General features: G+C 40.7%; 1 protein-coding gene across 1 annotated transcript; it reads right to left on the reverse strand.

Annotated features, from left to right (window-relative positions):
- Positions 1-2,125: 2,125 nt before the first annotated feature.
- ppp1r16a (protein phosphatase 1, regulatory subunit 16A) lies at positions 2,126-17,551 on the reverse strand. The gene is made up of 11 exons (XM_051410434.1): positions 17,435-17,551; positions 7,899-9,023; positions 7,191-7,261; positions 6,074-6,219; positions 5,569-5,672; positions 5,323-5,447; positions 4,816-4,941; positions 4,653-4,728; positions 4,302-4,431; positions 4,022-4,184; positions 2,126-3,942 (listed from the first exon to the last, which is right to left on the reverse strand). Exons 2-11 carry the CDS (start codon positions 8,143-8,145, stop codon positions 3,403-3,405), a joined length of 1,728 nt encoding a protein of 575 aa, XP_051266394.1. The 5' UTR covers positions 8,146-9,023; positions 17,435-17,551; the 3' UTR covers positions 2,126-3,402.
- Between the last annotated feature and the right edge of the window lie 1,687 nt (positions 17,552-19,238).

Below are 19,238 nucleotides of genomic sequence, written 5' to 3' on the forward strand. Positions count from 1 at the left end.
CATTAACTCATCCACATTAACGTGTAAATTTTTTCAAATTGTACTTAGCCACCTGGGGAATATAAGGGGAAATATTCACCGCAGCCTTTAGCTTTGTTTTGGTCTCCACCAACTGCTGGGGAAAATATCTGGCTACTAAATATTAGACTGTTCACCAGTGGGTCACTAACTTTGTCTGCCCTTTGAAAATGCAGGCTGTAAAAAATGTATCATATTTTATAAGAAAATCATGGGTTTTGGATGAAAATATGATAATCTGTAATCTAAAAAGTAACTAGTTGCTACATCCCTCCATCCACCCATAGCTATACCATCTTAGTCGTCAAATATACATTTTCCCCCTTAATGTGGATGTATTACGTAGCATACTAAATCACAGTAATATGATCAAGTTGTCTTGGAGTAAATGGACGTCTCATAACCATTAACACTGAGGAGCTTCACATTTAGGGTTGTGCGATTGCCACTGTGACATTGGGTTCTATATCTTACTGTACAACACTGCTTGGGTGTGTGTCGCATTGGTCTCGCAAGGAATCATGGGGCAGCATGTTTTGTCAGGGATCCTTTAATCTGTCATGTGCCTTGCATTATGAACAGGGAGATTTTTGAGAAAGACCCACGGATTGAGAAGGTTAATGCAATTTCTCTTCCGACACGGTTAATATAATTAAGTTGACAGAAATAGACATAACTGTATATCACACCCATTATAAGCAAGTCAAAGTCTGTTTCCCTATAGAGCTGCCCTTTGTGGTTGGGGTTAGGGGTCGCAGAGGTGGCTGGTTGGGGTTAAGGCAGGTTCAGGTTGAGTTCAGGTTAAGGTACACGAAGGGGAAACGGACTGAGAAACAGTTTTAGCATGAAGGTGTGGGGCAGTCAGAGATCAGCAGTTAATCACAAGCCATTTCGACGTTTCCCACAGAGCCTGTTGTATGGTTCACAGAACTTCTCATGTCTTTATTAACCCAGTAAGATTATAATGTGACAGAGAGTTGGTGTAAGATGACTTCACACCAGCCTCTGCCCTTACAAGGATGCATCAGGGAGTGACAATGCCCCAGAACAGCCACAGAGTTAAGATTGTGGAAGGACAAGACAATTTAACAGCAAGTAGACGCTGAAATGCAATAATCTTCTTTTGCCTGTCTTATGTTTGGGAAGGGAAAGAGAGCCACAGAATCAGCTGTCTGTATGTGAGAAGGACAGAGTCTGTGAGAGAGAGAAAGCCCCCAGATGTCTTGGAAAGCGCTTGGGAAAGACATTTGATATCCCAAACTAAAACGGTTCACATACAAGCATGTGATGCCCCGGTGACTTACGTATGTCACGCAGTACATATTTTGGCTGTACCCCACGACACAGTCTGTTCCATTTAGCCTACACCTAATTTTAAACAGATTGTCACATAATAGATAATACTTTAAAATAGCTCTCCAATAAGTAAAATATAAGGATTTGAAGATTTATGGCATCAATCTCAGCAGCTCAGCAGCCTTGGCTCGCAGTCACAACATGTCTGAACATAAAGCAGGTTCCATTTTTAAACACACCCCTTGCACAACTGTTACCAAGGCCACAAACATGTCCTGGACAGGGTTAAAATCTGTGTGCATGTATGTGCATGTAGAGGGTAGAGCTGAAATTCTAGTTAGCGCATCTTAAAAGGAGAATCAAAGACAAGGCTGCAGCTTGTAATGCCACAGTAACCTGAAACAAGCACTCTTACAGTTTTATCTACATGAAGTGCTTTCATAACTTGAGTGTACTGGAGTGTTTACTATTTGTGTCATGTGCTGCCCTGGCAAATGGATCAGGACGGGCTGTGATGTTCGAGATGAGTGAGTGTCTGTATGATGTAATAGGAAGAGAAGCAGCACTGGAGGACATGCATGTTAAATGTGCAAGTTCCCAAATCTACCACAGGGGGGAGACTTTAGGTATAAAGGTCAGTATCCTGTCTCTTCTTCTAACCAGAACACCATCATTTGACCCTAAACTGGCTTCCAACATAATGTATATAAAAAAACTAATTTTAAACAATACCCAGAGACATAAACAGTAACAATGACCAGATTAATTAAAGAAAACCATGTGCATCAAAAAAAAAAAAATGCAAAAAACATTTGTGAAAACATGTTTTTATGTTTTGTTTTTCTAAACAGGGCTCAGTAAAAATCACTAACAAAACTGAAATGCAATACAGAAATTAGAGTGCATTGAAAGCACATCAAGTTGGAGTCCATGTTTGATAGATCATTTGATCCCACTGCTCACCAAACTTGCATGTGGGATTTTGTGCAAGCATTGCAAACCTATATCAAATCTGCCACCTAAAGAAGGCACCAACCTTTGACAAATAATCATATGACAAGTTTACTTGGTTTGACAATAAAACTATATATCATCTCTTTTATAAATATCTTGCCTTCATACTTTCATCTTTAAAAAATAGTACAAGAACTGTACATCATAAGCCATATTCAGTATCAGATAGAATAAATAATGTGATTTCATTCAGAGGGTAGAAAAATAGAAATACTGACAGAAAAATAGAATTCTAGAAGTGATAATGTTGGACTGATTTAAATATGGATTAGCTCACATGATTTTAGAGACAAAACTTAATTTACAAATTGCAGCATTACAAATATTGAAATGTAGGCTAGTTGTGCACTGGAAAAGAAACAAAAGACAACTTCAGTATATTTTCAGTCCAAGAAAAAAAAAAAAAATCAAGCAAGGAAACAGTCCATGTTTGTGTGAATGTAAATTCAGAATAGCAATACTGTATACTGAAACTGTTAGGACCAGGCAATCTCCCAACAACAAAATAAACTCTTGCTTATGATGTAAATCTATGCAAATCACCTACCCTTCATAGCACTCAGTAAAGAAAACATAACTTTAATCTCATTCTTAATTTAAAACAAATCATCTTTCAATTCAATTTCATTCAGCTTTTACATGATTCTAAGGCTTTTCAATGAAATGTCAATCTAAAGTAGTTGAGTAGTGCGGTAAGAGAGGAGTAAAGTAATGAACAAAGACTAAGTAAAGTAAATATTTGCTTGTGATTGAAACACTGGAATCTGTAGTTCTCGTCTGAGTCACTGAATAGACACCTGATGTGCAGCCCCTAAATAAGAGGGAGCAATAGGAAATGCTAGGACCAATAGTGTAAAGTGTGTATCTTGTTGATCAGGAAATGGTTACGGGTAAATAGAAATTCAGTGTAGATCAAACCCTCATTGGCATGTGGCCTTAACTTAGAGTCTTCAATAATTTCAAGCATGTCTGTTTTGAAACGTTTTTGCCACTTTGGAGTATAACATGCCCAGCTCCTCTACTCTGTAGACGGTGTGTGTGTGTGTGTGTGTGTGTGTGTGTGTGTCAGGCTGTCTACATGAGTCCACAGCAAGGCTCCTTATTGTTAGACTGATCCTCCTCGGGGGCTCTGAGTTTCAGCAGTGGAGGATCTCCACTGGCAGGGGTGAAGTATACCTGGCTCGGGGAGGCCACATCCTCTGTGTTGGGGGTCATTTGGAGCTCTGGCTGGGCCTGAGTGGTTGTTGCCTCGGCCGCTGCAACAGAAGGCTCCTCCTCTAAGGGAGGGGGCAGGGGTGGTGGAGGCGCTGGGTACTTATTGAGCTTGGCAGCTGCACGCTGGCGTTTCAGGTCAGCCAGGGTCTGGTGCGATTTCTCCCGTGTCATACTGTCTGCCCCCTCACCATCTGCAGATCCAGGCCCTAACCCGGCTCCGGATGCAGGGCTGAGCTGGTAGGAGGCGCTGCGCTCCATGAGACCTCCACCACTCCACAGCTCTCCGGGTACAGAAGAGGCCAAAGAAACAGAGGTCCCACCATTACCTAGGCTGGACACAATGTTCCTGTCGGCAGCCTCCAGTTCCTCTAGACGTGATGTGGCTCCCCCACCAGCGACCTGAAAGAAAAGACCACGTGTTGCTTCAACTCTTTCAAAATGTGACAATGATGACATCTACAACACTGAGCTTGCTCACCATGGTGGCATGCTGGTTTAGTTCATTGTCCGTTTGTCTGTCTTCATCGTCGTCGTGTGGCTCTGGCTGTCGTCCGCGCTCCTGCCACACCATGGCCTCTTTGTGGTGCTCCCGCCGGTACAGGCTGGAGCGCTCGTTCACACTGACACGACGTACCACCTTACTGCGTAGACAAACGAGAGAGAGGGGATCAGTAGATCTCCATCTTCATGTATAGTTTTGTTTTTCAGCATCTGGTTCCCATGAGCTCTCTTTATCCTGGCCTTATGTTCCCTCTTACCCTCTGCTGCCAGTACTAGATGCTCGTCTTTGCAGTGTGCCCTTCTGCCGGTCCTGGTTCTTCATGATGGCATCGTGTTTATGCTTCAGGTCCATCAGTTTGGCTCTGACCTCTTCGTCCATACACACATCTGAAAAGGCAGCAGGAAAGGTCAGACACCAGAAGATGTGAAAGGAAAGATGTTAATTAGAAAGCTATAACAGAGGTATTTCATAAATGGGTCAGGATAATTAGTTCCTCTTTTACCGGAGGCAAGGGAATTAGTATTACATCAAAAAAGGTGAAAGGTACAGTCATTTACATTATTTTGCCATGAGGCAATATGGGGCAAAAAAGGCTTTCTATTCTTACCCAGAGGCGTCTCCTCCAGGACAGACTTGGTGTTTAAACTGGCTCCATGGGCCACCAACAGTTCCACCATTTGGATCTATGGAACAAATTCAAACAATGCTATTAATTGGATTTTGTTTTAAAGTGTAAGGTTCTTAAGTTTTGGTTTGTCTGCAGCTCTTACTTGTCCCCAGCAGGAGGCAGCGTGTAGAGGCGTCCAGCCATCAGAGTCCTTCACTTCCACCTGTGCCCTGTGCTCTAGCAACAGTTCCGCCACAGACATGTAGCCGTTAGCAGACGCTATATGGAGCTGGGAGAGATAGTCAACATGTATCATTTAAGTGTTGACCAAGGGAGGACAACAAAGTCTAATTTTCTTTTGGCAGAAAAAAAACACCCCATGTAAAAAAACAAGTCCAAATGCATTCAGAAAGAGCCAGACAACGGCATAGATGTCTTTAACAGATGGTATACTGCTGATTTTATTCTCTACTGCAGATTTAAACTTAATTTATACTCTTAGTCCAGACCTTAATTTCTTGGCAGAGCTGCTGCAGTCTGCTCATTCACTATCCTACATTTTCTCAACTGTGAATGTACCCGGGAATCACAAATATGCTTAAAATCCCTGGTCTGCCATATCCTTATTTATAACTTTTATCTTTACACAATGTGTGTCTCTCTGTCTCACCAGTGTTGCTCCATTATCATCCTGGGCGTTCAAGTCTGCTCCGCTCTGAACCAGAGCCCGAATGTCAGCCAGCATGGCCATCTCTTTAGCCCCGCGACATTCATCTATACGGTCCTGAGTTATCCCTACACACACAAACACACATGTTGTTGAGATGTGTTAAGCTTGTATAAAAAGATTTGACAATCGGTATTAAAAATGCTTTTTTGCTCCAAGAAGACATTTGATTTGACTCAGCTCACTGACCCTGTTCAGCCATAACCATCTCCAGTAGCTCAAGGGTGGCCTCATCCTCACAGAGGTCATAGGGCATGTTGCCATCTGCATTGACAGCCAGCAGGTCAGCCCCACTAGAAGCACACAGAACACACATATGCAAAGACAATTGGCTTAGAGCACTACACAGTGACACACCCTAATCTCAGGTACTCAGCCAAAAAAAAATATTCACTCACTTGCAAAGCATTTTGAAAGTCACAGGCCACATTTGCATTGTTTATGTAAAGTAGATACTTGCACCAAGAAGGCTCTCTGGCCATTTCTGCTTTGGTCTAGAAAGTAATGTTTATTCTGCCTGAATGTAAGAATATAGCAATGTTTATTTTAACCCAGTTGAGACAAATCTCCACAAAATATCATTTTGTAGATTTCTACATTTTGTTATGACAACAGGAGAAACCTTCTATGGTAGAAATGATGCAAAATGTGGGGCTGCAGCTGAGTAAGAGTATGAATTAATTGGAAAACTCACGCCTGAATCAGGAGCTGCACTAGTCCAGTGTGTCCACAGGTGGCAGCAGCATGCAGCGGTGTCCATAGCTCACTGTCACAGGCGTTCACACAGGCACCAGCATCCAGCAGGCACTGCACTATCTCCACAAAGTCATCAATACAGCACTGAGAACAGAGGGCAGATGTAGATAATGTATGTAAATTAATGAACCCATAGAGACATAAAGACAGAACACAAAACAGGTACTGACAACAAAATGGAGAAATCTATGCATTATTTATTTATGGCAACTAATGTAATAGAAAACATTTGCATGCATGGGCCAGCCCTCTGCTGAGTAAACACCAAGTTTTCCAAGGGGAAGAGCAGAGTCAACAGCTTCTATAAAGAGTTCTCTGTGCTCACAAAAAGCCCTCTCATGAATTTATAGTAGCATGTTAACGTGGTAACTTATAAAGAGAAATAAACGACACAGAGAGCAAAACAGGAAGGGAGAGGAAAAAGCCCATCTGTAATTATAAAGATCTGTGTCCAGCTAATGATGCTTAATCTTAGGATGGTTTCTTCCAAATCTGTTAAAACTGTTCAGGAAAGGAATGTAAGCCTACGCAAACTCTTCAAAACACTGGCCCTCCAAACTAAAACTGTGGGAATGAATCAGTGTGTTCATGTAAACTGACTTAAGATAAGTTACAGGTCAGACAAAATAAAGGCAAACAGTACTTAGAGAGCTGAGAGCTGTGACCGCACACAACATAAACACACGCTGCACAAAAGGTGACCTGCCTCGTTAGTGTAAAACTGTGTAGGTAACCTCATCATTGTAAGGCTGATCTGGTGTAAGCTGCTGAACATGTGGAAGTGTGTACCTGTGTATGTTTAACCGCCACTTAAATGGTGTAAATATTGGAAGTATTTTTTCGTTATGACAACCAAACTTGCCTCTGAATCCAAACCCTTTACAAGATTATTTCCAGATTTTGGAGTTTGAGAGTTTTCTTCTGGTGCGTTGTGAGTGAGGTTCTGCAATCCAGTGAACACAATTCGCACTGCAGGTGGGAAACCAGTGAGGGATCATCTCCTTGTCACTGTACTGGTAACTCCTGCAACTAGGTGTGTGTGTGAGTGTGTGTACCTGATGTAGGGCTGTCAATCCATCCTCATTGACCAGATCTGGGCTGATGCCACTGTTAAGCAGCTCCCTCACTAGAAGAAGCACAAATACACAAGCACACACACACACACAAACACACACAGCATTATGACGGACCACCTGGGCAGAGTCCTTTCCACTGCAACACTTTTTTACAGCACGTATCTGTCTGCCCTTAATAGACAAGAAATGATACCCATTTGGCGTGTGTGTGTGTTGATAGTTAACAATGGACTGAGAAGATTTGCTACTATAATTAGCCTTGATCCTGCGCCTGACAATAATGCCATTACTGCTACAATCAAAGTGTGACGTATCCAGTATCAAGTATGCATCAATAATTTCCTTTTAATTGTGTGTTTTTCAGCAACCGGTTGATAAGTTCTTATGTCTCAGGAAAGGCCAACAGCAAGTCAATGCAACACAAAGAAACTAAATGCGGAGGTCATAGTGTCCCCTGACCTTAAAGTAGGGCTGCTTTCACATGTTAGGGATTTTGATTGGTCTAGGCAGGAAAGCAGTGGATTAGTCTTGTATCTACAGTCTGAAATCACTTGTTAGCCTGTCTTGAGTTCCTTCAAATACATGTGACTGATGTACTTCTAATTTAACAAAATAGTGTCAAAGCTCTTCAGGACATAAAATTTAAGGCTCTGTAAAATGACTTTTCTCGTGTGTGTTTCTACCAACCTTCTTCTAGGTCATTACGTGCAGCTGCATCTAGCAGGGTGATGGTGTCAGGGAACTTAATTTTGGTGGTGCGTGCCTTCTTTTTATCTGCTTTGGCCCTTGACCCTCGTCCTGCCTCCTTCTCCATCTGTGCCCAAGACTTCAGCTGCTGGGCACGACGCTTCTGGGCATGCTTCAGGCGTTCAGTGGCACTTAGACGCCCGACCGTGGCCATCTCAGCCAGCAACTCGCCGTGATCTGCTGCCATGCCACTACACTACACACTGTCACGGTGGCTTCGCTTCTCTATTCTTGTTTGTTTCTCTTAGTCCATGTGGATGTTTCAGTTTGTAGATTTCTCATACACCTCCCTTGTGCTCATTAAAGAGGCCCTTCTGTAAGGCCAAACAGGCCTACGTTAGGGCCTGTGGGAGAGCACAAAGAGATGGTGCAGTTTATCTGTAAAAATATCTTTTCATTTAAAAAGAAAAAGCAAGTAGCAAAAATGTCCAAACTATGATGAAATCTAACAACTTATGTTGTACGATCAGGTGGCGGATATCTCCATGATTTCAGAAGTAAGCAACCCCTAGAACACTTGCAATGTCTCTTTCCCATCTTTCAGATGGTAACTCTTATCGTACCGAGGAAAAAAGGCGAGAGAAAGATCCAAACCATACTCATCCAAGCTGTGGATTGTAACCAACTGTCAGTCCTGCCATCCATATCAACTCTGGGAAAGTTGGCCAATGATCCACGGGGGGGGGAGAGACAGAGAGAAAAAAAAGAGTCAAACTCCTCTCCAGGTTAGATGCTCCATCTGAGCTGCTAATCCAAAGCGGCCTTGACTGTGGAGACTTGGATCCAACAGAGGGGCACGTCTTTGAAAATCCATAGTGAGAATATGGTGGCAGTGAAGTTTAAGCAATGATGATAAAAAGGGGTATTTGCAGGATTCACCCGAGGCCTACTTTAGTTAATGCAGACGCTCACAGAATTCAAATATCCCTTGGTGGTGAGTGGAGGGTACTCCAGAGTCAACTTGTCGTTGTTGGTGGACTTTTTGGCAGGCCTTCAGAAGAAGAAAGATGGGTACGAAGGTTTTCAATGATTCGTTCCTCAAAGACATTTGCCTTCTGCGTGCAACTGTGGGCAGGGAGAGAGAAGGAAAAAAAAAAGGCAGGGAGAGAAAATGTGAGTGCCGTGTTACAGTATAATGTACGCACACTGCTCTCCTAATCCTGTTATCTTTAACCCCTGAGCTCCTTCCCCCTACTCCCTCCTCTCCCACTCCTCTCCTGAAGGAAACCTGAGACGGTGGGACGCTTTTCATTAATGATTGACACGCCCTGCAGACCGACACACGCTGTGCTGCCATTGGCATACACACAGGGCTGAGTGACGGATGTTGTGGGAAAAGCGGTTAAATACCTGGTATGTGACATGTTTCAGTGCAAGTCCTTACCCCGGCAACCTCGGTCGGCAAGATCGCTCTCATTACCTTTCGTTAACTTCCCAGGTGAGTTACGTGGCTCACACATGCTCTGCTCTTTCCAGGCTACTCATTTATTATTTAGGCCTGGGACTGTGAGCGCTGAGAGGAAGGTCAACTAGAGGCACTCAGTGAGATAGAGAGAGTGACTGACAAGACAGTAGTCTGGGGCCACAGAGCCAACTATATGAAAAGGTGGGAGATGAGAAGACCACGGTGTGCAATTCATAAAAAAACAGGTTGTGGTTCCAGGATTCCTCTTTGGTTTTTATCCCAATGGAGGTGACAGCAACAGGTTTAAAGCTTTAAAATAGTTCAGTTTTGACATTTAATGAGTTTTGCAAAGATTCTTTTTTCCAAAATAAAGCAAATTGCCAACTTTTATGCTTTATTTTTTAGATTTGTGTGGATAAACAGATGAAACTGAAATAGATAAATCATCAATAAAAGAAACTTGTGGGTTGCCTCTGGCCAGTGTTTATCCTCTCTGTTTGGTAATACTGCAGTTATAAATCTATGAAAAAATGTCACACTTTCCAAAAAGCCATTAAGTCTAGTGTAATAAATGTCACTAAACTGAAAATAAATAGATTTTAGTCCAAATGCTCTGCAGTTTGGTTTTTCCAGAACTCAGTTATCAATGTTTAGCTAACTAACTAAATAACTATCTAAGTAGATCAATCAAGTGTACTGCTGAAGGAGGATAAACAGCAGGTTAAGGGATATTTCACAATCCAGCAAACTCAAAACCTCTTCTTACTTTTATCTTATAGCCAATATATAAAGCATCAGTACAGGAGTTATTAACCATGATAAAAGGTATAGTTACAATGTATAAATCTTTCATAAATGATGACCCTTTAAAAAGTAGTATTATAAAATATGACACACTATTTTTACTTGAATACCATGTAGTGTCTGCAGTAAGACATGTACAGTAACATTTCTATAAATACCTACCTGTCACCATTTCCATTAGGCCTCTTAGCTGACCAGCTAAAATCTCAATAGTTCTTTGCTTGTGGATAGGCAGACTTTTGTCATTTGTTTCTTCCTTCTATTTTTAGGATACCTAACCTCTCACCCTTTGTCACAAGCTACAATGTAAGGATTTCCTTAGCCTGAGGTAATAGCTTAACTCTCCCCAATAGACTGGCAGGCCACTATAAGGACCATTCATTCAAACAATACACATATGAACATGGACTTGGAATGCACAGGATCAAGGCATGGATGACGAATGTTCATTTATAATGATCCACAAGGCAGCTTTCGTTAATGCGTCTTCCTCCTACAAGGAAAAGCCATGTTATCCAAAGTCCATGTTCATGTTAAAAGGTCAACGGGAAATACACTTGTTATATGCCAAACCCTAGAGGAACAATTAAGGCCAGGCCACATAGAGTTAAGTAGCCTAACCTGTTTTTGGTCAGTGTTCTCAACAGTTTTCCATAGTTAATAAATGAAAAAGGGAGCATGTTTTGTGGTATTTTAAGGGGCTTTAAAGAGGGAAAGGGAAAATTCCTGCAGTATTAGTAGGATAATGCCAGACACAATCTGAAAGATCAGTGGAATAGAGATCCCAGTCTTAAACTTTAGAATTGTGTTTCTCATGAAATTAAACTAATAATAAAAAAATTCATTCTCAAATATTTGACTTGTGTTTTGTTATTTCTAACATCAGACTTTATTAGTCAAACAAAAATCTGTTTGATTAGATTTTAAATGTGCAGTGGTGAAAAATTGCCTTCCAAAACAGGCCCAGCCTTACAACAAAAACACAGACTGGGCCGTGTTACAATACAGCCGCTTAATTCATCTGTTGCTCTGCACTTTTGTTCAAGTTTCAATAAATGTTTACATTTTTGAAAACAAGATGCTTCCAGTGTTTATTATATTGTTTGACCTGAGTACATTAACATTTTAGCAGTTTGCCGAAGGGGCAATCAAACATGCAGTCTTAAACATTCTTTCAGCTTCCACTTGATGACGATGCACAGCTCAAGAGGCAGGAATTTTTAAGCAAACATGCCTCTAGTCTGATGCCCTTGCATAGTGTGCAACCAACATAGTGTGCCAGAATAATATTCAATTATATTTGTAATACTAGCTAGCAATCAGTAACGTTCTGTTAGAAGTGAATGCAGTTTCTGTGGATCCAGAATAACCCTCACCAAATCTCATACTGATGGACAGAGCAGCTTGGAGACTACAGTGTGGCCCACATACTGAGCAGACAATTAATGCGTGTCCCATTGTCTCCATCTATTTTTCTTTTAGTGCCAATCATGTGATTATGACAATAAAACTGGTTTAATGTGTTTCCACCCTCACCCAGAACTGCCTCACCTGACCTGATAGTGCTGAGCCGCTTACACTGTACACGCTGCAAGTGCAGGGTCACAATGTGTTGCAAAGACATGTAAAAACCCAGCTTACTTCTCTAGGATCTGATAATGAAAGTGATTCTCTAGGGTCTTTTGTTGGACTGGAGACTTTAAAACAGGAAAACAAGGTAAAGCTTTGGCTGGTGTGAAGTCATTTTATTTACATGTAAACTCATTTCTAACTCATGCAATAAAAAGCAAATCAGACCTTATATATATATATAAATAAATAAATAAACTGCACTCCAGTTTAACTTGACTGTCAAATATCGCATCAAGGACTCATGCTTCTGCCTGGTTAACAGGTTAAATACCATTTAAATATCATCTTAAGGGTTTCTTAATGGACTACAAAAGACCTGATGGAGGCCATGTCAGCAAGCTAAGTTAGATTAAACCTGTTGATATGCTGGTACATTAGACGAGAGATCAGCTTTGCAGAATGTGGGTCTATACAATAATGTGATGAGTCATTGGTTAGGTAAGTGGTGATAGTAATTAGGTTTACTCATGACATAACGTGAGGCATAAAAGAAACAAAAGCGATGTGAGACATGCACATTTATAAATAGAATAAATCTTTGACACATGCAAAGTCACACACACTCTCATTCTTCCACTCATAACACATTTACATGCACTAACACACACACACAGAGCACAGGACAACGTTTCCTGATTAGCTGTCTTGGCAGAGCGAGCCAGACAACTCATATCTCAGCCAAAGCCAATCAGTGTGGGGTATCGGGGAATGGAGCTGAGGCAGGGGCTGTTTACTCTTGATCCTGGCTAGTCCTGGTACACAAACATTAAAGACACATCTATATTATTAAGAATTATCTAGAGAATTAAATTACAGCCAATAAATTATCAGCCCACAATAATAATAACTTATTTGGAATTCTTATGCAAAATTATAGTCTCTATGTTCCAAGAAAGCCAGAGTATGTTTAGAGAATGTTAGAAAAAATAAATGAACATTTGAAGAGTTTTTGTTGTTGTTATGTTAACAGTAGAGATGTCAGAGCTATGGAATATTAAATCATCCATTTGCTCATTACATCTCTTTTTTGCCATCAGGTGTGTAAAAACACCAGGTTATGAACTTCTTTTTAAAATACAAAAATGTGAAATTATCAGTTATCTTATCGGTATCGGCCATGAGAAGCAGGTAATCATCGGTTATTGTATTGTCTGAAAAAATAAAATAAAAATCCATATCGTGCATCCCTATTGTTCAGCAGTCAGGTCCACCTAATCCTTGCAACCCAAGCTTAGCAGTATTGTCTAACAAACACCAGTGGAAGTACACCAGCTCTGCTTTCATACACTGCAGAGTAGTGTTATTTTTTCCTCACATGCCTGAAACAGGACTCTACTTCTATCTCTATATGAACTATAGTCTAAGTCTCAAACATGTAAGTAGTGTCAAATACTTTCAGCTGTGTGTATGGTAAATATTGAACTCCCCATACACCACTAACTGAGCTTACGTGAATAGAAAGTAGATAAATGATAAGGGCAAATTGACCATTTTGCATATTTGTTTATGCTTTAGAGGCTGAAAGTGGAGTCTAGTTTGTCCAGAGTCTCCTGGACAGTGCAATTGAGGGCCATCATTTGGAGTTAACTAAACAAAGTAAGAACCAGGGTGTGGTGAAAAAGAAAAAAAAAACCTTCAAGATCCTCTCAGCATGAGATTGCTGTCTTGGTCTGACAGACTCAGCTCAGTTAGACTTAGCCTGCTGTCTGACACTAATTATCCTACTGAACCTCACTCACCAGCAGCAAACTAGTGAGTGAACGATCTGGGTGAGCACTGCATTGCACATTAAGCACAATGTCATGTTAAATCATCATTAAATCAGTCCAGAATCAGAAACCAAGAGTTTCTTATCTAAATCAGGAATTTTGCAAAACAAAATATTCAACAAACAAACAAACAGGGAGGGATCCATCACTGATACAGCAACATTACCATTTCTACACCAACAAGAGCAACAATATATCAAGTTTACTGTTAACAAACTAACTAACCTAACACATATATGTGCATACACAAAGATAACAATAATGTTTACTTTGGGTGAAAGTAATTAAATCAATTCAATTGCCGATGGAAAATCTGCAGCAAAAATGAACATTAATTTCTCTGTGATATTGTAATCTTACCTCATTCATCTGTGTCTTCTTCTTTAGCTCTTATTAACAGTCAGCACTTTAACTGGCTGACTGAGAACTTGTGATCTGCTAACAGTGGATGCAATGATCTAAACTAGTATTAGTCTCAGTTAGTTTTGTCCCTTCTAAAATAAACCCCTGCACAAATGGGGAATTTGAGCCTTGTGATTCTCTGAGTCAGGCAGATCCCAGACAGACGGGAAAAGTCGAGGTGAGATCACTGATATTGTACAAACTGTGGCACACGCACACTGAGAAATATGACTAAACATTTTGTGTGTTTGGAAAAATGTCCCTGCATCAATCTGACATTTGTAGTCTTCTGACTTTTTCCACCTAATGACCTAACAGGAAGGGCTGCCTACAACTGCTGAGGAACATAAACTTTCTTTCAACAGCTGGAATGAATAGACCACTATGCATACACAGACACAAACTGAAGCTCACACATTCATCAAGTGGCTGGTACCTTAGTGTACAAGCTTGTAACTGAATTTACAACAACAGCAAAAACTCCTGCTCAGCCTTAAATCTAGCTATGGTGGAAATAGGCAAAAGGTGCTTCATTCATGGTTTGCCATCATGGAATGACACCGCTCAGCTGTTGTGTATGACCACCAGCCCAGTGTGCTGTTTGATGTGACCTGCAGAACCTTCCCGTTCATTGAAACAAACAGTGCTGAGTCAATGCAGCTTGATGATTCGGGAACGATCCCGCCTGCTATCTGAACCACTGCCAAGTGACCAAAACTGCCTCCCTAATATTCACAAAGGTTGTTTGTTTTCTATGACTCAAATATAATTTAGACAAGTCGTTTTTGGTAGGGCACAACAAGGCATCCAAAGACAACACCTTGGGCTATGGGGAACTGCGATGGGCTGACCAAATTAATAATAGAGGAATAAAGAAAATAACATTAGTTGCAGCCCTTGAAAGAAGGACAGAGTCAGAGAGAGAGAGAGAGAGAGAGAGAGAGAGAGAGAGAGAGAGAGAGCACTGTAGGGGAATCTACTGGTGGGCACATTAAGTCCTGTCATGTGTAATGGTTTGAGCTGCTCCATATAATCACTGAACAATCTCAGTAATGCCACGGAGTAGCCAGAGTAGGGAGAGAGCAAGAGGCCATGGGAAAAACCGAAAGAGTGTGCGTGTATGATGCAGGCAGATTTGGAAATATCGAGCAGATTTGCGCATATATAGACAAACAGGCAAAGAGTCACTGCTTTTTTCTGCAGGGCAGGATATGAAACGAGAGGGCAAGAGGATGTGGAGGAAAGAATGCGAAGGAGATAGAGGAGAATACGAGGAGGAGGAAGGATGGGGAGGAGACAGAGAGACTTGCCTCCTTTAAACTCCTAAGCAGGAAGTAGGGTCATATCACGCAGGCACAGAGGTGGAGAGAAAATAGTCATAAAGAATCTTTAAATGGTGCCCACAGGATGAGATGATGTACATGACATCCACACGCAGAATCTCCCACATTTAAACATAAGCACGTGATGGCAAAGAAATGCCTCAGTAAGGAAAGACGGAGAAAAACAAGGGGGAGTTTATGAACAAGAGAAGGAATGTGACAGCAAGCCAAACCTTAGCAAATACAGCTTGACCTTTAAAGAGTTGCTTTGAGTCATTGAACTTGTTGGAATTGTCTTATCATGAAGAGAAAACTATATAAGGATGACAAAGAAAAATCTTTCTGTAATGATTACCTCATGTTACATTGGTCTTTGCACTTCTAGAATATCTAATAAAGGGCTTGTTCAGTTAAGATAACCTTTTGTTGCCGCAGTGGTGGATGCATACATTTTGATCTAAATTCAGTCAAAGTGCTGCTGTGCCAGACCACAGGGGACACGGTGTTGAAATGCAATCTAACCTTTTTATGATCTTTTATGCCATGCAAGACTGTGTGAGCCATCGCGTTGTGTATCAAGGACTGCACAAGCTAATCTCGGTCTATATTGTTAAACCTGCAAATATTTGACCGTACATATGGAGGAAATGCTGTTGAAGAAGTACTTTGACCACACATGGCAATACTTGTGAGACAGACCGGTAAGGCTGGCTTGACGGGAATAGATAACTTGTGAGTTCAGGTTAATAAGTCAGTGTTGTAAATGTTAAAATACGGTCAAATAGTCAGTGCAGTAAATCCTCAGGTCAGTGATCATCAGAGGGAAAACAAACAAAAATATATGACAATAATGGTTTTTTTTTCATTGTTTCTACAGAAGACATGGGTTGCAATTAATTATCATTTTCATTATTTATTATTCTGCAATTGATTAACTGACCCAAAGAGACTCAGTTGATTGTCATGTATCACAAAGAAAAGCAGAAAATCCTTACATTGGAGAAGCTAGAACCACAGAGTGATCATTTTGTTTCATAAATGATTTCATAAATTACCATAGATCGATATCCAAATAGTTAATGAGGTGTTAATTACTCTCTATGGTTATTTTATTTATTATTCTTTATATGATTTTGTCCTTACACATTACAACATAAATAAACATAACTACAGGGCTATGGCATTGACCCATTTGACACTGAACTATGAGCTGCAACATAAAAGCCTCATGTAAGAGATTTATGCCAGCCTATGTACCACTGATAAATGAGACTTTAGGGCTGCACACTATGGTAAGATAAGCATAATGCGATTACTTTGACACATACAGCGACTGCGATAAGACTCACAGTTAGTGGCATTCACAAACTATTTAAGTTATGATGATGTGACATTTGTTGGGAGTCTGTACCAAACAAACATGTTTTCTTACATCTGGAGAACAAAATTTGTAGGCCAGGATATGAACTGCAAAAAACTACACAACAAAAACTACAAAAAAACTGCAGCTTCTTGTGATTTGGATATTGCATATTGAGATTTCAATAAATATTACACTTAATAGTAATAATCAACTCAAGCAACAACTACCCTGTAACTATTAACTTTAATATTTGGTTCAATCATCGTAAACTGCTTTTAAAAGCTTTAAAGACAACAACAACAACAACAACAATGGAAGTGTTTGCTCTTGTCCTTCACTGTGTGGGATTAACTGTGAGCAGCAGATTAGCTAACCTACCTAGCGGTCCACAGACAGGCTCAACAGGTGGCTAGTCTGACAGGTAACGTAAGCACTTCATTTAAGCTACCTGGCTGAATTCACCAACATGCCCGAGTGGGGGGATAAAGTTAATACCAGCACGTTTATCCTATGTGGGTGAGTCTAATTGTAAAAAAACAGTACGAACACCTGCTGAGCATCGATAAAGTCGGCTACCATTGATGTTGTGTCATGCTAACGTTACCTTAGCCGCAGGTTAGCTTGCTTTTCTCAGCTCAACGGCAGCCAGGGTGTTGTAACGTAGGTGAATGAAAATGTAACGCCACTTTCACTTAATTTAACCAATAACTGCGAGTTAAACCGAGCAGGGTGTACACCATCGACGTAAAGAGAGAGGAAGCAGTGTGGCGACGTCTTACCTGTTGAGTTGGCTGTGAGTAGTAGCTCCTGTGCAGGTCTGTGAAACTGAATCAGCTGCGGTGCTCCTGCTCCTGCTCCTGCTCCGGGTTGCCAGCCCTCAGGGGAAATGCTTCACCATAACAACCGGACCTGCGCCCTCTCCTCTCCCGCACGGCTCCGCCAGAGGGCGACAAACCCCGCAGGCTGTATTTATGTCAGCGTCCACTCAGCACAGAGCAAACTTTATTTCTGCAGCTCCTTTCAAAGGCAGAGTTACAAGGTAATTCACTGGTGCACATAAAATACAGTATCATGAATCACAACAATAATTATAGGGAAGCATATATATAATAAATACAGATGGGTTTTAACAGCTTTCTAAAATGTGGAATATATTTACTTGGCTGTTCTGATACTGAAGAGTTTTAACAGTTTGAGTTAAAACCGTAAAAGCATCTTTTTTATTTATTCTATTTACTTATTTTCTTCATTCATCAAATGCATAGTTCCTTTGTAACCTTATTCCTGTTATGTATTTATTTTTATTTGTCTCATATGTGTGTCCTACATGGACGTCATAAGGCATCAGTCATTTGAATTCCCTCAGATTATACGGACTGGAGGCGATTCCTACTTGATACTGTGCTGGTTTCTCTTTGTACGCCTCTCTCTTTTTCTGGGACTATGGGAGTAATGATAAGTAACCCTTAACACAAAGCTAACTGCTGTACTAAAAACATTTGAACTGTGTTGTATTGCCTCCGGTGACCCATCTGTTCAGTTCTGTGCATCTGTGTACCACTGGAACAAAACTATAATAATAAAGTTTTTTTTAAAAAGCATCCACCTTTGTCTTAAACCTGGAGTGTGGCACACATATTTGGGTTACTTGGGCAAAATAGATATGATCAGAAATATATAATGGAGCCTAACCATGGAGGGCTTTTAAAGTTATAATAAACTGAATTCTAAAATGAATATAAAGTGAATGTAATCCAGCCAGACTGCAGAGACATGTTCTCTGTGTGTAGTGTTTGACAAAAGCCTTTCTCCTAAAACAACAACAGATTTATGTCTGAATGTTAGCTGTCAGTGATCCACGATTAAGGATGAGACCATGGATCCCTTTGCCCTTTCTTCATCCCTGATCAAGCTGAAATGACTACCATAACCATTAACATTTAAGTATTTTTTGTATCACTGTTATCAAGACACACACATTTCAAGCAGGCTAGAGTTGTCAGACATTACATAGGACAGGCCACTTTGGTGCAATGCTTACATAACATGCATTCAATATTATCTGTCGTAGCAGTAAAAGGAAATAGAAATGGTAATATACAATATATACTGACGCATTTCCTATTGGTTTTAGGTGTGAAAGGCCACAGTGCAAAAGCACCCTAGCCTTTTGTGTTAAGCAGAAAATAAAGGGTGTGTTTGCATAAATATTTGTTTGTACAGTGTGTGACACAGAGTCAATGCCAGCTTCAATACTGTATATCTGGTTTGGCAAATAAATGAATGCACATGTCTTTTCATGATAACTGTTAGGGTGCGTTTGTCTTCTTTGTTACTCTCATTTGACAATGTACTCAGCACAAGCCTGAACACATGCTCCTTTAACATCCCCATAATTAAATATCAATTTAACAAAGTAATCCAACCGTACCATTGGATTGTTTGCCTGGTTTCTTGCTCTCAGCAGCATCAGAATCCACTGCTGATACCTAGAAACAGATAGACAGTGATGACCCTGTGATCTCCTGACCCCTGCAGTGAACTGTCCAACCAACCCAGCAGTGACACTATACAGAGACGCAG

Source organism: Dicentrarchus labrax, unplaced genomic scaffold (genome assembly GCF_905237075.1).
Source record: "Dicentrarchus labrax unplaced genomic scaffold, dlabrax2021, whole genome shotgun sequence".
NCBI classification, from domain to species: Eukaryota; Metazoa; Chordata; class Actinopteri; family Moronidae; genus Dicentrarchus; species Dicentrarchus labrax.

What these genes read in the sequence shown, in the direction of transcription:
- ppp1r16a (XM_051410434.1), bottom strand. Translation starts at nt 8,145, where the DNA reads ATGGCAGCAGATCACGGCGAGTTGCTGGCTGAGATGGCCACGGTCGGG. An exon ending in GATGGTTATGGCTGAACAGG is followed by an intron (nt 5,448 to 5,568) that starts GTCAGTGAGCTG and finishes TTGTGTGTGTAG; the next exon opens with GGATAACTCAGGACCGTATA. An exon ending in TAAACCAGCATGCCACCATG is followed by an intron (nt 3,943 to 4,021) that starts GTGAGCAAGCTC and finishes CTTTTCTTTCAG; the next exon opens with GTCGCTGGTGGGGGAGCCAC.